General features: G+C 34.3%; 1 protein-coding gene across 1 annotated transcript; it reads right to left on the bottom strand.

Annotated features, from left to right (window-relative positions):
* Positions 1-17,267: 17,267 nt before the first annotated feature.
* Positions 17,268-20,841, bottom strand: LOC127249380 (germacrene A synthase-like). Its single transcript, XM_051272146.1, has 7 exons — positions 20,562-20,841; positions 20,219-20,489; positions 19,392-19,770; positions 18,666-18,884; positions 18,445-18,583; positions 17,786-18,031; positions 17,268-17,691 (listed from the first exon to the last, which is right to left on the bottom strand). Exons 1-7 carry the CDS (start codon positions 20,832-20,834, stop codon positions 17,395-17,397), a joined length of 1,824 nt encoding a protein of 607 aa, XP_051128103.1. The 5' UTR covers positions 20,835-20,841; the 3' UTR covers positions 17,268-17,394.
* Between the last annotated feature and the right edge of the window lie 248 nt (positions 20,842-21,089).

Raw genomic sequence — 21,089 nt, 5'->3', positions numbered from 1 at the left:
GTTCGAGAACACAGAGCTATCGTTTACAACACAGGATCCCCTCATTGAGCATAATAAAAGGACCGATCAGGTTCCAAAAATGGTTAGAGTAAGTGGTTTGTTGTCCAGATAACAACATGATCGGATGGTCGATTTGATTCAAAATAATGCAAATTGCTTGGCATGAGATCATTAAGAAATTCCTAGTTTGGAGAAAAGTTTGGTGGAGTATAGGTTACCCATCAAAGTTGGGTTCAACCCATACAAACATCCGCTTCGACATATCAGTCCTGAATTAATGCCTCAAATCAAAGAAAAAATTGAGAAGCTCTTAAAAGTTGGGTTTATTCGGCCATGTAGATATGCTGAATGGCTGACAAATATTGTACCAGTGACTAATCAAAAAGGAAAATTTTAGATCTGCATCGATTTTCGTGATCTCAATTAAGCGACTCCTAAGGATGAGGGTATCATGCCTATGGCTGACATGTTGGTCGATTCGGCCATGGGACATCGAATTCTTACTATGATGGATGGATATGCTGGTTATAATTAAATTTTTCTGATGGAGGAAGACATTCCCAAAACAACCTTTTAGATGCTTAGGGGCGTTAGGGATATATGAATGGACGGTCATGCCTTTCGGGTTGAAAAATGCAGGGACAACATATCATCGGACGATGAATGCCATTTTCATGATCTCATTGTCGAATCAATGAAAGTCTATATTGATGATGTGATTTTCAAGTCGGCTGAGTTCGAAAGTCATTTGGAAGATTTAAAGGCGGATTTTTAGCAAATGAAGAGGTATAACTTAAAGATGAACCCAACTAAGTGCGCTGTTGGAGTATCGGTAGAGAATTTTTTAAGTTTTCTGGTACATGAAGAAGGCATTGAGATTGATGCAAACAAAGTCAAAGCACTCTTAGAAATACAACCCCCAAGTCGGTCAAGGAGGTTCAAAGTTTACAGGACAAGGTAAATTATTTAAGGAGATTTATTACCAATGTTACAGGAAAAATGAAGTCGATCACGAAATTACTGCGGGCAAAGACCCTTGGAATTATTTGGGGGACTGCACAGTAAAAAGCTTTGGAAGCCATCAAGACACCTTTAGGTGAACTACCCGTCCTGATGCCCCCAGGGGGAGACCGACCTCTCATATTATATTTATCAAATAGTCATGAGGTGGTGAGTTGTTTTTTGGCACAAGAGTGGAAATATGGTAAAGAAAGAGGTATTTATGGAGCATCACTAGATCTTTTCAAGATTTAATTTCTCGAGTTTAAAATCCTCGGCAACGGCGCCAAATTATGACACATCTGATTTTATATATTCAAGTACAAGGAATTTTGGTCGAAAATTAAGGTGTGATGGATTATTGTGAGCGATCAGATATTCAGAAACGTTTGTAGTTGTAGACCCTGAATCATTTATCATAATTGTTTATACTCTTTATCTGGTGAGTTTCCAGGTTGAACACAAGGATTTTTAATCACAAAGTCAAATCGAGCATTAATCTGGTCAAAATGGCGATAAAGTGGTAAAAAGACCCGCTCGAAAGTGAGTCTGAATCTAAAACTGGAGAAAACCAGAAAAACTAAAGAAAGCAGTAAGGGTGAGCGAAATTGAGCGGAGCAATGATGAGCGGTGGTGGTGCCAGCGGCGGGTGAATGATAGGGACATGAGCGAAAAGACACTATATATTTATATAGATTGAGCGGATGAGGGTGATAAAGAGGCACTGTGTCTGATTTTTGCGTTCCTTAATGGCTATATTATCTTGGATGAAATGAGCGAATGATGCTGGTGTTAAGTCGAAACGTATATGTATAATATGGAAAATGGTAGGAAGGAGTAATGTAATCATATAAACCAAATCATAAAGAATTTAGATCGTTGATACTTGACCTTAAGGGAGTTACAACAAGACTTCAATGACGCCCAAAATTAGGATATTATAAGAAAGAAACCCTACTGTCACTAGGAATTTCTGTGACCCAATAGACCACCGCCTATGCCCCATTAATTATCTCAAATTCTGTCTCATTAGTGGCTTTACCCTCCTGTTACCTTTTTTTAATCAAAATCAAATCCAGATCAGTAATTAAGGAGGTCGACAAGGCTCCCGCGTACTTAACTACATTGAACTACCCTGAATTTATTGGTGACAAAGAAACAAGGCTTGGATAATCGATTTTTCTGCGCTCTTTCTCAGCGATTTGAAGTTCTTTACCATCAAACTATATATAAGTGTGAAAATAGGAGAGGAGTGATGATGAAGAACAAGTGATATTTCATTATTTACTATCAAAACAGTAAAGTTCTATTTCTACAAAAACTGTAAATCAAAGCTGTAAACTAGGACTAAGGAAGCAATAAAGTGGCAGCCAAGGGAGGAGAAAAATCTCAACTCCCCTGGCCATTCCTTCTGAGAACTCCCTTACAGGGTTGGAGCTCTCGGAAGGCAGGAAGGCAGCTATGAATGTGCGTGAAAAAAAGTGCTTGTATACTCCTCTCGAAGTATATTTTTACAAATAGACATCTTGCCCTATTTATAGCTATTGGAAGTAGCAGTTGCGAGCAGTTAAGAAGTGGTTCCAACCGCTGAGCAGTTAGGCAGTTGGTAGTAGTTATTCTGTTGAAGCAATTTCTGGCATAACTCCTAGAGTGCTCGCTTCGCTTGCTTTGACTTGTAGGGACGCAGATCTTCCTCGCTTGCCCAAACGGCTGGAGGGCATCAGCGCAGCTGAGCGGAATTATCTATGCTGGCTGGTAGTGGAATGGTTGTTACGCTGTGGGGTAGACACTTAGGCGTTATTTGCATTGAGTTGTCGTCGCTTCGCTGCGGTAGATGTCTGAGTCGCTGGCATGAGTGATGAGATTGTCGCTTGTTGAGCAGAAACGGCTATCGCTTGCTTCTCATGCCTTCGCTTTTTTGGACCAGAATCACCGCTTAAAGGAAAAAAATGTTAATAGTCTCAACAAACTAATTTTGGATCATACCAAGTGGAATAGATCAATAAAGTATGCCATAAATCAGGTATTGTGATAGTTTTTATACCGAAATTCAAATAATATATAGTTTTGTTAAGTGGAGAATATACTCATATTTGGAGTCATCAGTTGGGCTGCTGCCGTCTTGTTCTTCTTTTTCTTTGGCACACTAGGGCCAGCCTGGGGGCGGTTACCTGCCTTTTGCGCGGGGCCCGTGTTGGGACGGTTGAGCCCAGGAACAATGTAATGCCCCGATTTCGAAGTGTATAAAATAATATTATTATAGCAAATAAATATTTTTATAATATTTTAGGATCAAGAAATTTATATTCTGAAATAAATTTTATTCTTATTTTGTATATTGGTTATAATTATAGAGATTGTTATACGAATAAATATCGATAAAGATAAATATAAAATATAATAAATATAATAATATAATAATAATATTAAAGGTGATGATAAAGATAATGTTTATAATAATAATAATAATAATAATAATAATAATAGCGTTAATAATAATAATATAATATAATAATAATAATAATAATAATAATAATATAATTATATATATGTAAAACATGCAAATAAGCAAACCTTACTTGTGAAGGAAGGCTGAAGCAGAAATGTGTAGGGAGAAAAGAAAGGAGAAGAAAAAAAGAAAGGAAAAAATTTAGCTGTTCGATTTCAATTTCGACTTTGATATTATATTTTTTGCTATACGTATACGTAGAGTTTAATTATGGATTTTAATATGAATTTAGGTATTTGAGATATTAAATTAGAAATTCTTCAAAAATTCATAGCTGACTATTTGGCTATTTAATCGACTAATTTCTTTAGTTAATAGCCTATTCATAGTTCTAGCGTTATATTTTGAGAATTTTGTATCGATCCGAGTTGAATTGAAAATGGCATTGTACTGCACCTGCGTGTTTATTCATATCTTTAAGTATTTTTATTTAATAATTGAGTGACATAAATATTATGAGGTATAAGAGTTTTATAGCTAGAATATTGTATTCTACCAAATATAAAAGTTTGAAACTCAACGAGCTAATTATAAAAATTAGCTTTTGAATAAACAAGTAGCTCATATGAATAAACATATAGTTCATCTGATGTGAGTAAATAATGGGGCAGGTGTACGTTGGAGGAGATTTGGGTGAGATTGCAAAAGTTAGGGAGTGTCGATAAGAGGTAAGCAGTAAAGAATTAAATCTAATTTTAAGAAATTAGGTATGCATGTTGCATGCGATTTTGATTAATATGTTAATGTGATATTATGTGAATCATTTTGTCAGTGCATGTATATATTTATATATATGTGTGCGTATGCATGTGGGAGACTTCACGGTTTATGATATTTGATATACGTATTTGATCGCGCTGGTGAATTTATGAAAAATGAGGATAGGTGAGCTGTCTCACCAGCCCTTTTTGATAAATTCACTTAGTTGACATACTGCACACATATTGCACGATTTATCAGATTTGTTTTATGGATCTATCCTTTAGTCGCCGTGTGCGGTAGTGTTAGGCGAGGGCATCATCTGGGGTTAGGATATTCAACCCCGATGTACCGTAACACTTTGGCGATAGTGGACGATAGTAGTCGGACAACTGGGTGACTTAGTCGCACGGTTATTCAGCGATTAGACCTATTGTAGTTGAGACGTATTTGGTCTAATCATTCGTGTTGGGTGTTGTTCCACTCATTGGAGTAGCTACTAGTGAGGTCTATTGGTAGTTTAGGATCATATGCCAAACTCCAAACGTGATCTTGTTAGGGCGCGTAAGGAGAAGTAGAGTTTTCGGGTTTTCCCTTGGGTTATTTCAGGTTGCACGGATTCTACTACATTACACGGGATAGAGCTAGTCAGTGGGGGTCCTATCTTCGCTATCACAGACTATGGGGCGTCTTGTGGTTAATGGCGACTACATTCGGCTATCCATGTATTGATTGTGGGAGTCGTATGGTGGGTATATGAAAGTGACCGGATGACCATTTTATTATTATGGGTTTATCAGGTCCTTCCTTGAGCCGAATATTTTCCGGCTATTTATTGATGATGGTCTAGTGAGCTTGTTATTACGGGGCCGAGGTTATTCCGGCTGCTCACTTAGACAGATGCAGTGAGCCTATTATTATGGAGCCGAGGTTATTCCGGCTTCTCACTTCGACGGATGTATATATATATGTGCATGTGCATTGTTGTTGAGTTTGATATCTTTGTTGCATCATTTCACTATTGGCATGACATGACACGTATGTTATTATTGACGGAGATTAGACTTTATTTTTAAAGGTATGACATGACATATTTCACGTTAGTTCTTAAAATAGATTTAATTCTAAACTGCTTTTAAGAAAAATATTTGGTTCAGGTATGCATGGCACCTCCGGGACAGGGGATGTCTTGGGATATAGAAAGATGGGCTGAGTGAGTGAACTTACATCTATTGTATTATATGTAAATTTTTAATCGAAAAAACCACTTGTTTAGGAGTGTGTTTTGTAAATATTCATAAATCAGATTTTTTTTATATAATAATATGCTTTTATGGTTGATTTTAGCCTTAACACTGTATTGTGTGGCCCAAAGGAGGAGGTGACGACCTCATAATGCAGTGTAGCGGTAGCATTTCCAATACGAGCCAACTTGGGGTGTTACAACCAATGCCAGTCTGGAAGAAGAGTTGGAGTTATATGGTCGGATACAGGAACTAGCAGAGCCCATGTGACCGACCACCACTCACGAAAGGACTCAATAGTCTGAGTTTCGGTTTTGAAGGGAAGGTAGGAATTATAAATTATAGAGGTGGAGAGTTGGGTTAGGTAAGGTTGGATGCGCTCGGGGATTACTTTTCCGCCGGGGCTCTGGGTGATTAAGTGTGGTTGGGTATGAGGACCTTGGCGACAGCCGAACTGACGCGCAAGGAATTAGGGTTGGTAGTTAAAGGTATAGAAAGATTTATTTCCCTTCTTACCCATTCGTTTACTGAGGAATAAAGAGCAGGGTCTTAGGGCAGCGTCTCAGGAGAAAGGGTAGGTCGGATACGGTAAAGGATCGGGATACGACAAAGGGTGAGAAGAGTCAGGATAGGGCCAAAAGAGTTCGGTTGCATATTGTAAAAGGATGGTATATACATAGAAGCGGGAGTTATTGCGGCCATCAGAGATAATTTTTTAGATGACTGGGTCGAAAGGTTTGAGGTCGGATAATTTGGGCGACATGGCGGCAATGGTCAAGCTGAGTGAATGGCTGGGTCCAGTGTTGATTGATGGATGACTGTAAAATACGGTTTGGAACTACAGACATAGCCAAAGTTCTAAAACCAAAAGGGACCTGAGGTGGTTGTGTCTAGTTTGTTAGTATCAGAAAAACGGGTGCTAACTCAGGCTAAACGGTTAGCAAGAAAGAAGGTTCTGATCTAGTAGAATTGACCGGAATCTATATGAATGGTTAGGTCGAGATGGGAAGGAAGGACACATTTTGAGGAAGAGAGAATGACATACTTGCAAACCCAAAAACGTATAAAGGCGGTCGTATGTTCACGGTCGGTTACAGGGGTGTCGGCTTCACCCTAGTAGTCAACAACAAAGTTAGTCCATCCTTTGCCAAAGAGGGTTGACAATGACCAGCCGGCGTGGTTGGATGTTGGCTCTTGCCCAATGAGAGACCCGGCCACTGGGTCTTCACCCACGATCGGAAGATGGGCGATCAATCTACGTCCATCAGCATTGGACCTATGGGACCACCAGACAACAGGAAAGCCCTGATTTTTTTATTCCGAAAGGTTGCTATACCGAGGAGAACTTTGTCATGAAGATGCAGTGGTTCGGTGGAAAGAAGAATAGCCTTATCGATCCCCTGGCATTTCCATTGTTCCTGGAAATAAGGAAAAAAACTTGGAATACCAGTCGCGGAAGCTCCCTTTCGGATAAGTTAGGTGGGTTTCGATGGTATCTAAAAGGAAAGAAGGATTGAACGAGGTATTTTTGATGGCTAGGGGTATTCCATGCTCGAGGGTGTCTCTCATTCGAGATGCATCCTCTATGGTGGTACAATAAGAGCGAATGGTTGGAGTGAGGACTCGAGATGAAACAAATGAGGTTTCGGGGTTAGAACCATCGAACGGCAAGGCAGGAACATATTAATTCGCCATCGCAATGGAGTATTGAGAGAGAAATGAGTTTTGCGATGAGGAAGATGATGAAAACTTCGTGAGGTGAAGGAGAAGTAACCTTTGGCGGTAAAAACAAGTTTTTAAAACCCCTGTAATTTGACTGAAACAGCGATATAATTATACTATTACTATTGCAGACTTCCAATCGTCACTTCTTGTGCCGATCGAGGGTGACGTTTGAAAGTCAGAAAAAGAGGGGGCAATTTGTTGAGTACGAAAGTAAGATTAGGGTTTTGAGTCCAAGAAGGATGAATGGATGGGCCCAATGATGGCCCAGTGGTGAACTAGATCTATTCGGTTGGGTTGGTTGCTGGGCCAAAAGGATCCGACGGTTGGTCCTGCAGATAGTAAACTTATCTGAGCTTGGGCCTTGGGACGGTTGGTTACAAAGGTCACTAACGTAGAAGTGGTTTAGGAAGGTTCAGAGTGGTAACCAAAGTGGAAGCGGTTTTGGACGGTCAGATTGGTAACCAACGTGGAAGCGGTTTTTAACGGTTCGGATTGCTAACTGACGTGGAAGTGGTTCTGGACGGTTTAGATTGATGCTTATATTAGCAACTCAGATGAGAAAGAGCGGACATCTTCAATCAGATAAAATTCTAAGAAACTCATTGGGGGTCATCTTTATTTACTGTTATTTTATACTTTCTAAGTTTTTGTTTATCGCTTGAGAATTTATAATTCCAGGCTTTACTCTTAATTTTGAAATATATTTTCAAATTTCACTTTTTATTGTTGAAATTATCATCAACATAAATATTTTTGTCAATTTCCCTTGACTTGTACTACATTTTCATATCATAATTAATATTAAAAGATCAACACGCAAAAAGTAAATGAGACTCTTAGTGTCAGACGGAGGTAGTATTATAAATATTACTAACTCCGTCTACAACGAAAGTACAATTAATTTTAGGAAAGAAGAGAGTATTAAATTTATATTAGCATTATTATATAATGATATCAAACTAAAATATAAAGACAAAAATCTATATAAAAAATTGTACTGACTAAAAGCATATTATTTGACTGGATCGAGAGGTTATATTATAGTGATATTTTGAAATAAAATTAATATAGATAAAAAATACAAACACACAGACAAATAAAGTTCAAATTCACTACTTTTTATTTTTATTTTATTTATAATTCAAAGCATTACAATTCTATTAATATTATTTTAAACCTTAAATCGAAACAAAAATCTTAACATACAATATATAGAATGTATAGATTGGATATTGCAAAAGCAAGATCCAAAACAAGGCCAGCCTTAACCAAAAATAGGTGTGTTTAGGCAACAATATGCAAAAAAATGGAAGAATAATACGAGTGTAGACAATGAGAATCACTCACCAAAACACAGAATAAGAGGCCATGGAAATTGAATTATATTCGAAATTTAACACCTCCGCTGTAGAACTGAAAAAGTTTGCCCCGCCTCCTCGGAGACGAGCCTGAGATGCAGTAAGAATGATAATCTCACTATTCATCAAATTTTTCATTAAAAATTATTATTTTTATTTTTATTTTCTAAAAAAAATAATATCGTATCAATAACTTATATATCAGTTCAAACACTGTTTCAGTTAAAAACCTTAGAGGTACACATCTTAAGAGTTGGTTCGTTTGTATTATTAATGTAATACTGTAGAGTCTATAATAATAATAATAAAGAAAAAAGTTTCAACTCAAATTATTATATTGACACAACTATATATATATATAAACATAGTATCCAACCATTACTTTCTGTGGGGTGTGTTTGTTTGAAGATTTCCACAAATTTTCACTATTCATCAAAATTCATCAATTTTTTTTTCAAAAATATCAAATCAAATATTTTTTAAATTTTTTATATTATACTAAAAATTAATTCTATATTTAAAATATCACATTAACGCCTATTTATGTCACATTATATAAATATTCAAATTCAAAATTTTTACTATTCAAATTCCAATTCAAAACCCTTCCAAATAAACACACCTCATATTCTAAGTTGCAAGTACACACCAAAGATAAATATTTCTAACCTCAAGATCAGTGGCACCGTCTCCAATCATGACTAAAGACTTGTAACCTTTAGCGTGAACACGCACAAAATTGGGTAAGTAGCATGCAATCCTTTTTGCTTCCAAATGGTTTGTAGGATAAAATACATGTGTTGATTAGATAACATAATATCCTCTTGTCTTATAACATATACAGCATTCAATGTCTATTTTCTATTAGTCTTACGGTATTAAATGTAAATTTTGGGTATTTCGTATAATTATAATACAAAGGATAGTTAACATTATTTTGACATAACAAAGAGGTGTCAATTTATAGGGAAAAATTGCAAACCAAGACAAGATAACATCAATTGAACCTTTCTAATTTGTTGGACAACAATGACCTTTCCTCTAATAAAGAAAAATATATATTCTTGGACCTACGATTAAAACAAAAACTAGGGGGAGCCAATTTGGTTCTTATTCACTTCTTCTATGCAAAATAAAAATCATACATGAATCATTATAAATAAAACATGGAAATATAACAATAACAATAAATTCAAATAAGTGCTAGTAAAGAGGCATTCCAAACACTTTCACTCCCCATATTGTCGTGTCTTTTAGCCTTTCGTCAATTTATTTCCCGAAAGAGAATTTAATTAAATTTATTTCACAACACCCCTTCCTAAAGTTAATTCTTTTGCATCCTTCATCCCAAGCTTCCTCTTGCAATTTTCAAACAATTTTGTGGGCAATGACTTGGTGAAGATATCCACCACCTGGTCACGACTCTCCACGTGCTTGAGCTTCACATTTACATTTTTAATCTTATCTTGGATGAAATAAAATCACATATCAATACGTTTTCTCCATTTATGGTTCACCGGATTCTTTGCTAGGACAATGGCAGATTTGTTATCGATCCAAACTTCAGTTGGTTCCCCCATGAGAAATACATATCCCGCTGTGCTCTTTCGATCACCATTGTCTCCACACCAATCACTATCTGCATATTCTAACATCTTGTACTCATTTGTCTTTGAATAAAGCAGTCCATGTGACTTTGTTCCATGAATGTATCGCAAGATCCTTTTTAACGCCTTCCAGTGTGTCTATACCGGCTTTTCCATGAATCTACTTACTATTCCAACACTTAATGATAAATCTAGCCTTGTGAAAGTTAGGTAACGAAGACATCCCACCAAGTTTCGATACTTTCTTGCAATGAGTCGATCTCCACCATCATACTTGGACAACCTTATACCTGGTTCTATCGGTGTTGACATTGGATTGCAATTTTCCATTTTGCACTTCCTTAGTATATATTTTGCATACCCTTCTTGTGATACAAATATTCCCAATTTGCTTTGTTGTATTTCCAGCCCCATAAAATTTTTCATTAGCCCCCAGTTTGTCATCTCAAACTCATGTGTCATTTCCTCTTTGAACTTTTCTATCATATTTCCATTGTTTCCCATAAAAATGAGATTATCTACATAAAGTGTGACAAACAACAAGTTACCTTTATTTTTCTTCATTGAGAGTGCATGTTCATACATGCATTGACTAAATCTATTTTCTTTAAATTAAGTGTCAATGTGGGTGTTCCATGCTCGTGGTGCTTGCTTGAGGCTGTAGAGTGCTTTATTCAATTTCAAGACTTTGTGCTCACTTCCAACCTTAGTATATCAAGATATACCTCTCCTTTGAGTACGCCATTTAAAAAAGCCAATTTAACATTCATCTGAAATATCGGCCATCCAAATTGGGCAGTTTGTGCGAATAGCAAACATACCATTTACATCCTAGCAACTTGAACAAACACCTCATCATAATCAATTCCTACTTTTTGTTTATATCCTTTTGCGACAAGCTGTGACTTATGCCTTTTGATTTCACTATTTGCATTCATCTTTTTCTTAAAAAATTATTTCACTCCGATTGGTTGTCCACATTTCGGCAATCCATCAACTTCAAGTTTTATTACATTCAATGGCGTGAATCTTCTCATCCATGGTTGTTTGCCACATTTCATCTTTCATGGCTTCTTCAAAACTAATATTCTCAACATCAGCTAGGAGACAAGAAAAAGGTACCTCATTTGGCGAGTCATACAAATCCTGCAGCGATATCCACCTCGACTACTTTGGTTCATCCTCATCATTGACAAATTCGAGAGTTGAAATATTTTCTGAGATTTCTATTTGGCGAAAAGTTTGTGTTTCCCCCTTTATCTTACTCCAGTCCCATTCAACACCTCCATTGAATTGTCCATCCCGACTCATTGCAACCTTTTTCGCTTGTTGGATCAAATAACTTATACCCTTTATTGTTCTCATCATAGCCGATTAACACATCATTCTTACTTCCAAACACCCATAAATGTGAGACTATCGGCTCTTGACCACTCCAAGCTTCTTGTGGTGTTATATTCTCTAGCTTTGCGTAAGGACAACGATTCAGCATGTACACAGTGCATTTCTCGGATTTTGCTCATAGATTATTTGGCAAGTTCTTGCTCTTCAACTTTGTTCTTACCATCTCAAGAATGGTCCGATTCTTTCTTTCAACAATGCTATTTTGTTGCTGAGAATAAGGTGCTGTAAGAAATATTCTTATTTCTTGTTGATCACAATACTTTGTTAACACTTTCGAATTTTATTCTCTTCTTCTATTTGATTGCAAGATTTGAGGACATTTTCAGTTGATTTTTCCACGAGATTTTTGAACTTGACAAACACGTCAAAAGTTTGGATTTTTCCTTCGAAATAAACCATGTTTTCCGTGAAAAATCAGCGATGAAAGTGATGAAATACCATTTACCGCTATACGAGTTAGAAGAAATTTACCCGCAAATATCGGTGTGAATCAACAAGAGAGCCTTCTTGGCTTTGATATGATTTTTTTTTTTGAAAAACAAATGAGGCTCTCGCATGCTTTCCTAGTACACATTCTTCACAAATTTTTCCTTCGTAGTTTGCATCCGGTAGCTCGTGCACCATATTTTTTGTTGTCAAAATTTTAAGCCATTTGTGATTAAAATGACCAAATCTATGATGCCATAGAACATGTCTTCAAAGTCTCCTCTCAAACATTTTCTTGCATTGTCCACAAATTGAGTTTGTACATACGATTCTCAACTATGACGACTCGAGCCACTGGATACCCTTCTTGTTGCTAAGTTGTAAATTTTATCTTTCATATGCACGGAATATCCTCGCTTCATGAGTTGATCCATACTTAGGATGTTACTCTTTAGATCGGGAACATAATACACTTCCTCAATTGTTCCTCTCATGCCACAATTTTTTATGAAGAAAATTGTACCTTGTCCTTTAACATGGATTTTAGATCCGTCTTCAGAAGAAACATGCCCTTCCTTCACCTCTTGTAGCTCATTGAATAGGTGCTTGAGCCCGCAAATGTGGTTGCTTACACCTGTGTCTAGATACCACATCGAATCGACATCATTATTGGTACTATTTTATACCATAAAGAGAAGTTCTTCATTTTCTCCATTATCTATGGCAAGATTTGTATTTTCTTCAACTTTTTTCTTGTTCCAGCAGTCCTTCGCGTAGTGCCCAACCTTTCCACAATTATGACATTTTTTTGGATTGCAATTCTTCGCAAAATGGCCATTCTTCCTGCACTTGTAGCATTCAAGTGCCTTGTATCCTATGCTATGCCCAGGACTTCTTAGATTTTGTTGGCTGGTTTTCCCTTTTTTCTTCCTGGCTTTTGCATCGGCGACGGTCCCTTGTACCATGACCTCTACGGCCACGTCTTTGTCCTTGAGAGTGAGCAACCCACAATACTTTATCTTTAGCAATCGATGCCTTAGATTTGAGAGCTTTCTCTAGTGTCTCTTCATTCTTTTTTTTTTCTTCTATTGCTCATGAGCTTCAAGGATCCAACGAGTTCATCCACCATCAAAGTTGCGGTATCTTTCGATTCTTGGATCGAAAATACAATATTGTAAAAACTATCTATTAGAAAGCGCAAGATCTTTTCCACTGAACGCGTTTCTGTTAGTGTTACGTCATTTCTCTTGAGCTGATGTACCACGGTTTGCCCATGTTCAAACATACTTTCCGACTACTTCATCTTCATGCTTTCCAATTCACTTCGAAGAGCTTGGAGGTGTACTTGTTTAACTCGGTCATCCCTTCTAAAGCATCTTTCCAGTTTTCTCCACGCCTCTTTGGAAAATTTTGCATAAGCTATCTTCTGTAAATCAGATTCATCGAGAGCTTGAAACATGATGTGAACCGTTGTCTATCCTTCACACGCACTTCTTTCAACGCCTTTAGTTGATTCGTTGATAATGTATCAGCTGCTTAAGGTTAATCATAACCATTTTTTTACCACTTTCCATGCACCATTTGCACCAAGTAACACTTGCATTTGGATACTCCAACTTTTGTAGTTTGATTTTGTCAATCGTAGCTCCATCAACTTTTTTGTATTGTTCGAACTAATATTGGTGGCTCTGATACCAATTTGATAAAGAAAATTATATATTCTTGAACCCATGATAATAAAAAAATAAAAAACAGAATGGGGGTGAGCCAATCTGGTTCTTATTCTTTTATTATATGAAAAACAAAAATCATACACGAATCATTATAAATAAAATATAGAAATATAAAAACAATAAATTAAAATAAGCGCTAGTAAAGAGACATTCCAAACACCTCCACTCCCCACATTGTGGTGTCTTTACCCTTTTGTCAATTTATTTCCCATAAAGATAATTTCATTAAATTTATTTCACATCCTCCACCCCCTGAAGTGGGCTCATTGCGTCAAATTCTGAGAACTCTCAAGAGCTTGTAAACAAAAGTTGATTGGTGTATATGTTCTCGAGAGGTATCCCAAGGATTCATGCAACAGGATTTCAAGAATGGACGGTTTTTCTTTTTAATTATAAATACTCTCACATATGGGTTACTAAACCTACTCTCAGAAATTAGAATACACCATCGCTATTTGAGAGCCAGGGTTTGACAACGTCATCCTAGGGTTACAAGATCTGGCAGCATCTTCACAGGGTTTCAAAGTTTGGCAATATCCTCCCAAGGGTTCCAGAGTTTGGCAACACCATCTTCCCACGGTTCCAATCTACTGTTCTTGAAGAAGAAAATCTCAAGAACAAATTTAATTTTTAGCAATGGCTGGAGGTTTGTTTAAATTTCGCTATTCGCTTCTACGAACATATTTTATTAGATATTTATTTTCTGACAATATATACATATTTGCTTGACCATATCTATTGATTGATACAACATATATAAGATAAGTATTACAATGATTTTATATCATTTCTGTCATCCTTCGTTCGTATTCATGATCCATAACAAAATCCTCATTGCAAAGGAAATCAGTTCACAAGTTAAACATATATGAAATTTTTATAGACTTTTCTTCTCAGAGTATACTTCTAAATTCCACAAGAAAACTGAAAGTTTATTTGCAGGAATAAGCAATATAATATATATCATGTACAAATCGGAACACGTATATATTTTAAATGTAATATGCTCTTGGTTTCGTACATCAATGAGTTATCTTGTTGTATTTAAGAAGTTCCATGAAAGCTATTGATATGATTTTGTTGGATATTTTTCCAAACCATTAAAAAACAAGAGAAGCTTTACGAAGCATTTGTATTATCATATCACATGTAGGATAAAGTATAATCTCAATTATCTATATACAACTACTTTTCTCTTTATAATTTTATTTAGTTATATTCTATTTACATAGATACTTTTGAATATCATGATACTATTTATAAATAATAATATTTTTCTTAAGAAACATCAAAGCAAATATATTTTTCTTATAATTCAAAAAATTTTGAAGACTTTTGAACTTTCAAGATTTTTATCTAAATATTTTATATTAAGAGGTTATATAAAACATTAAAATAAGATTTCAAGATAAAGAAATAAATGATGTCATATACAAAGCTAAAATAAATATCACAAGTACCATTTTCCTCTAATTGCAGAGTGATCTCAAAGATTATTACTTGTGCTCACTTTATATATTTGGATGAACGTATTTTTTATAATAGATATTTAATTATATTGGTAATATAATAAATTTAATATTTTGTATTGAATTATTAAATTTTTTGAATGAATATATATTTTATTGTGTTAAAGTGTGTATATAATATATTTTTTAATAATATTTTATGGAGAATTGTGTCATTAATAAAAACAAAATGAACAAACACATTATTTAAGGGTTGGTCAGAAGATTGATAACCAAATAATTTTCATAACATTAATCAATCAAATATAAAATAGTAGATTATACTCTCCTTTATTTCTTCTATAAACACATGAAAACGGAAAATAAGCCTTTATAGTTATTTGATCAACTATTCTTGTTCAAGTTTTAATTTAATAGAAATATATGCTGAAAATTATTTCTGAAAAATATATAAATATACATAGTCCATGTATTTTAATATAGATATATAAAATATTTTATGTAAATCTTATAGTTGTACCCGGTAATTCAAATTTCTTCTTCGGACGGCCTATAAGAAGGGGCCCGTCAGAAGATTGATACGAGGGTTCTCGAAAGTATTCTAGAAAGTTTTTAGGACAGATATTTCGTGTCAAGTTGATTGGTGAAAAAGTTGAAAAGAAACAATGATTGGACAATAGACAAATATACTACTCAAAAGAAAATTGTATAACAAAGAGAGTAAATGAACAAAATGTGTAAACAAGCTAGAACCATATAAGCAAACAAAAACATAGACGAAATAAAACAAGAACAAAGGAAAATGAGCAGAAGTTTTTGTCTCTTCAGGTGTGTGTCCTCTTTTGATCGATCCGGGCTCTTTTATTTCTCTCATTCAGTTCCGGTGTGTTTGTTTGGAGGTTTGGATTTTGAGTTGAGATTTTGAATAGTAAAAATTTTGAATTTGAATAATTGTATGATGTGATATAAATAGGTGTTGATGTGGTGTTTTAAATGTAAAATTGATTTTTAGTATAATATAAAAAATAAAAAATAGGTGTTTGATTTGATATTTTTGGAGAAAAAAATTGGATGAATAGTGGATTTAAAATCCAATCCCCCAAACAAACACATATTTATTCCCCAAGTAACATCCACAATCAATCTTTCCTCCATTAATATCCTCATGGGGCTCAAATATGTTGCTTAGTTAATTTAAATTAGATTTATTAAATTTAAATTATTTTTCAATTGAATAAATCCCAAAGTTTAGAAAATAAATTATTTTCCTGTTATTTATCCCTATTATTGTGTTTAGTTGATTAAGAATATAGCTTTTGATTTTGGATCATTTATTAGAACGTATTTTCTTTTAGCAATTTAATCAGATTACAACATTCCTTGCATTTCATTTATCTTCTATATTAGATGAAGAAAGTACGTTATGTTAACTTTATACTAATAGAAGATGATCTTATATATGTACTTGTTTTGTTTCACATAATTTGTCCATATTTTCTATTTTGATTTGTTCCGCATAGTTTATCAATTTCGTTTTTTGAAACTAATTATCCACTTTAAGCCGCACTTTCTTAAATGTTAATTAGATTAATTAGTTAATTTAATCTTAATCGATAATTATTTTTTTATATAATAATTATTTTTACTAATAAACTTTTTAATTATTCACTAATTATACTGTAGAAGTAAATGTTGAGATATTTTAGATATTTAGTTTTAAAATTAGTAGATTTATATTTAGATTTAATCTTATTCATAAATTATATTACTTAGATTTGAGTCTATCGAATCTTTTGTATTGCCTATATATAAGCTCCTTATTTTGATTATAAAAAAAAAAAAAAAAGATGTTTTAGAGTTTCTGCAAATATTTAAATATGGTATCAGAGCTACTTTTCTCATGTCGTAGATATAGCCTGCCATCCCGCGTTTCTCCGGGTACATTGAATCTCGGATATATCCGGAGGTCTCCCAATTTTGAAATTTTTTTTTTAAAGTTTCTAGCCTTTTTTTTTTTTTTTTCCTAGAAAATACTAGTGTTCTATGAATTTCTAGAAAATGCAAAGAAATAGTATTATAGTTCAGCCAAAACAGTAAATAAAAAAAGCACGCCTTCATCTTAATTTATACCACAATTTGGAACTGAAGTTGTGGTTACACTTGAGACTAGTAATATATGTGATAAAATTTCACCAACTAATTAATTAACAATTTGCTAGATTCAAATTGGAACTGGATTTACAAATAATGCTAAGATATGCGGTTTCAAATTCGTTTGTGGATGTGTGTATCCATCTTGGTTGTTCTTGTAAGCAACATCGATGAGTCGAGACATATTGAGGATCCTCTCAACGACGCCTTTCGAATACAGAGACATTTTCAGGCACTCTTGGTTGATGTCCTTCCACGCATTTTTAGCCATCTCACCAAGTTCATACAGTGCCCTTTCTTTTGTAACATCATTGTCTTTCATGTAACATTCAATACCTGTCACCATTTGGCCTCTTTCTTTCTCAACCTAACATATATAAACAACAATATCTAGAGCACATTAATTAATTTTGTATTAACAAGCTAGATACAAGTTGTCTATGTATAAATATCGTATATACCTCATAGCTTGCCACATCATCCGTGAGTCGACAATTGATGAGGCTCGCTATAAGCATTTTAGGTTTTTGATATAGGCATTCGAAATCATTCTTGGTCGCAAACTTCATCCCCAATAAAGACACCATGGTGTGATAATAATAGCTGCAGCTTATGAGACCGTTGTTGAGATACTCCGTGAAAGATGGATATTCTCCTTGTATGAACCATTTTGCCTCAACATTATAGCTTCTTGCCAATTCTTTGAGCTATACATACATACATATATATACATAGAGAAAATTGCAAAAAATATTTCACATTTATACCTCATTATCACTTTCGCCCTGTATTTATCTAGTTGATAAAATATATACTACATATTTGCAAAAGTCGTTATTTATATCCTTTGGTCGCGCATACCAGTGCGTGATCGCGCGTCACTGAGCGTGGTGTGAACACTACGCGCAACTAAAGGATATAAATAGCGACTTTTGCAATGTAGGATATATTTTGCCAACGAGATAAATACAAGACGAAAGTGATAATGGGGTATACATGAGAGATGTTTTTTGCAATTTTCACTATATATGTGTATATATATGATTGAGTGTGAGCATACATGCACGAGATTGTAGAAATAACACATAAAGTAATGAGATTGTGAAATAATACATCATACAGCATCAATGGCGTATGTTATCGTATAAGATCTTCCTTCTTTCTCTAACTCAGCTTCGATTTGTTGGTAGAGTTCAAGAAAAGCTTTATAGAAGTCTTTTATATATTCTGGTAGCTGATCAATTTCTGAAATATCCCACCTAATAAAAACCAAACCTTATGAGATGAACCTTTGACATAATTTGAAATTCGATTAGTTATCTTTTAAAGAGAATATTTTACCTTTCTATGGCTTTGGTAAAAGCCTCTAGCTCTTCAACCGTGCCATAAGCATCATATGTATCGTCCATTATCGATGTCATTGCAATGAGTTTAGCAAGCATAACACGAGCACGGGAATATTGAGGTTCATAATACACTCCCGTAGCCCAAAAGAAACACTCGACTACTCTATCTCTTGCATAGCTATACTTCGAGATCAAGTTCAATTCTTTCCACCACCTATATAATCAAATGGATAAAGATACCTTTCCGATCCAAAAAAAAAAAAAAAAAAAAAAAGGATAAAGATAACTATTCCTTTTCATTTGTGTGTAGAATATATGTTGAAAAGTATGGTTTATATTCATATGCTTGTGCATTTAGGGTGTTCTATAGTTTGTGGGATGATATTATAACACATATTATTATTTTAATAGTTTATATAATCACATAATAAAATAATTCAATTATTGTATAAAAAGTATTAAATTTGCCTAAATAAAATATCTCAATCATATTATAAAATTAATAGTAAATTAGTTTTAATGAAAAATCAAAATAGTATTTTAATATTAATAATATTTTTCTTATTTAATGTGACCTACAAGAGAAGAATTAATCATTTTTAATTATGCTACTGTTATGCCGAATTTTACTTTATTGAAAATTGGATAAATTAATATTATCCAATATAATCCGTCAAAGTAAGTCCACCCTTGAATGTATAACGCAAGTAAATTTCATTACCTTGACACTTCTTGAAGCTCTTCCTTGTGCAATATTTGTAGTTGATTATAGTCAAATTTGGCAAACCTCAACAAGAAATCGATATTGCATTCATCCTCCTCATAAATAGAAATAAAATTTCGAGCTTCGATTCTTGGACAACCCAAGTGCAGGCTTTGCACTAAAGCATGCACTACTTGTTTCCGAAGGGGCGACGAGGGTTCAAGATCATGTACCGTAGTTTTTAGATTCGTTGCAGCGAAAGTGAAAGCATCATCCAATATTGTTTCTCCATGTATTCTTAAATGTGTTGCTTCATACAAGCTCAGCAAACCCCTTACATCATTTTTAATCCGCTCTTGGAAATTTCCATTTTTGTCTATCCATTTGCAAAATATATCTGCACGTTATGTAAAGCACAATCTTTTTTAACATGTATACATGTAGAAACATATATATATATATATATACATACCCGAAACTATTTGTGTGCTGATAAAAAAAATATCGAATATGATGCTGACAACATTTTGAATATTGACAAGCACACATGGACCATAAATTAACAGTACAAACTTTGTGTTATATAAAAACATCATCTTAACTAACAATACATGACAATGATCAAGATAATACATACAAATGTTAAACTCAATACAATAAATATATTCATATAGCATACTTTATCATTATGAATTGTCAGCAGATAATTTAGATTAATACAGCACACCTATATATATTTTTTTATGCGTCGATTGGTGCATAACAACCATGTTGATTTGCAAATGATGTCCTATATATGAAAAAATTTTGTAGATTGTAAGAGATGAACCGAACCACATACGTACCACAAGAAATATGATGTCCATGCTGCCTAAATAATCGAAAGTGCAGCGCGACCGTGTAGAGATCGTAGGTTTCGTCGTCGTAGTTAGTATTGAGATTGAAAATTTCTTGCAACTTGTGAGCAATCTCATTTTGGAAATGATATGCTATCCCGAGGCGTTCAAGTGTATCGATTAGATTCATGGTATCTATCATTTGAATCCCCTTACCAGATAGTTGACTTCTCACTTCATCCTTAAACCCTTCAATTTCTTTCTTGTGTTTTTCCAGAACCTACACATACAACATAATTTCGTTAACTAATAGTAATTATAATAAAATGCATTAAAAGATTATTACACCTACCTGAGAATCAAAATTATGTTTGAGGAAGTGTTCACCCCACAAGCTTGGAGAGAAATTGGCTAATGGACGACGAAAGTGATTCGGGGAAGAAGCCATGGATTCCTGTGTGTAGTTATAAGGTATGGGCAAAAATGAATGTAGCTTTTGTAGAAAAATGATTAAGAGACGCACATATATATAGAGAGAGAGAATTAGTTGGAAGAAGCTCTCCGATCCATACATGTATGTATTACATAGCTTTGATGTTAAGACAGTTAACAATCCAAAACTCATTTTTTGCTTTTTCCAAGACTATATTATCTGCCACATCATATCATCTTAATAATCCCAAAATCCGACGCTCCAGGTCTTATTTATCGCACATGGTTCATCTAATGTGATTTATCAAACCTAGTTTTCATATTATTAGAGATAGTAGCCGCGGATTCCACATTATAAAAAAATAAAAAAATAAAAAAATAAAAAAAAAGAAAATAACCCATTAAGAACTCATTCAAGTTTTTACTTATATTGTACAATGGAATTTTA

Source organism: Andrographis paniculata, unplaced genomic scaffold (assembly GCF_009805555.1).
Source record: "Andrographis paniculata isolate CXL003 unplaced genomic scaffold, ASM980555v1 Contig35END, whole genome shotgun sequence".
NCBI classification, from domain to species: Eukaryota; Viridiplantae; Streptophyta; class Magnoliopsida; order Lamiales; family Acanthaceae; genus Andrographis; species Andrographis paniculata.
Note: the sequence above shows the minus strand (reverse complement) of the source record. Positions and strands in the feature narration are given on the sequence as shown.

What these genes read in the sequence shown, in the direction of transcription:
- LOC127249380 (XM_051272146.1), bottom strand. Translation starts at nt 20,834, where the DNA reads ATGAGTTTTGGATTGTTAACTGTCTTAACATCAAAGCTATGTAATACA. An exon ending in GAGCTTCAAGAAGTGTCAAG is followed by an intron (nt 18,885 to 19,391) that starts GTAATGAAATTT and finishes TTGATTATATAG; the next exon opens with GTGGTGGAAAGAATTGAACT. An exon ending in ATGATGTGGCAAGCTATGAG is followed by an intron (nt 17,692 to 17,785) that starts GTATATACGATA and finishes TATATATGTTAG; the next exon opens with GTTGAGAAAGAAAGAGGCCA.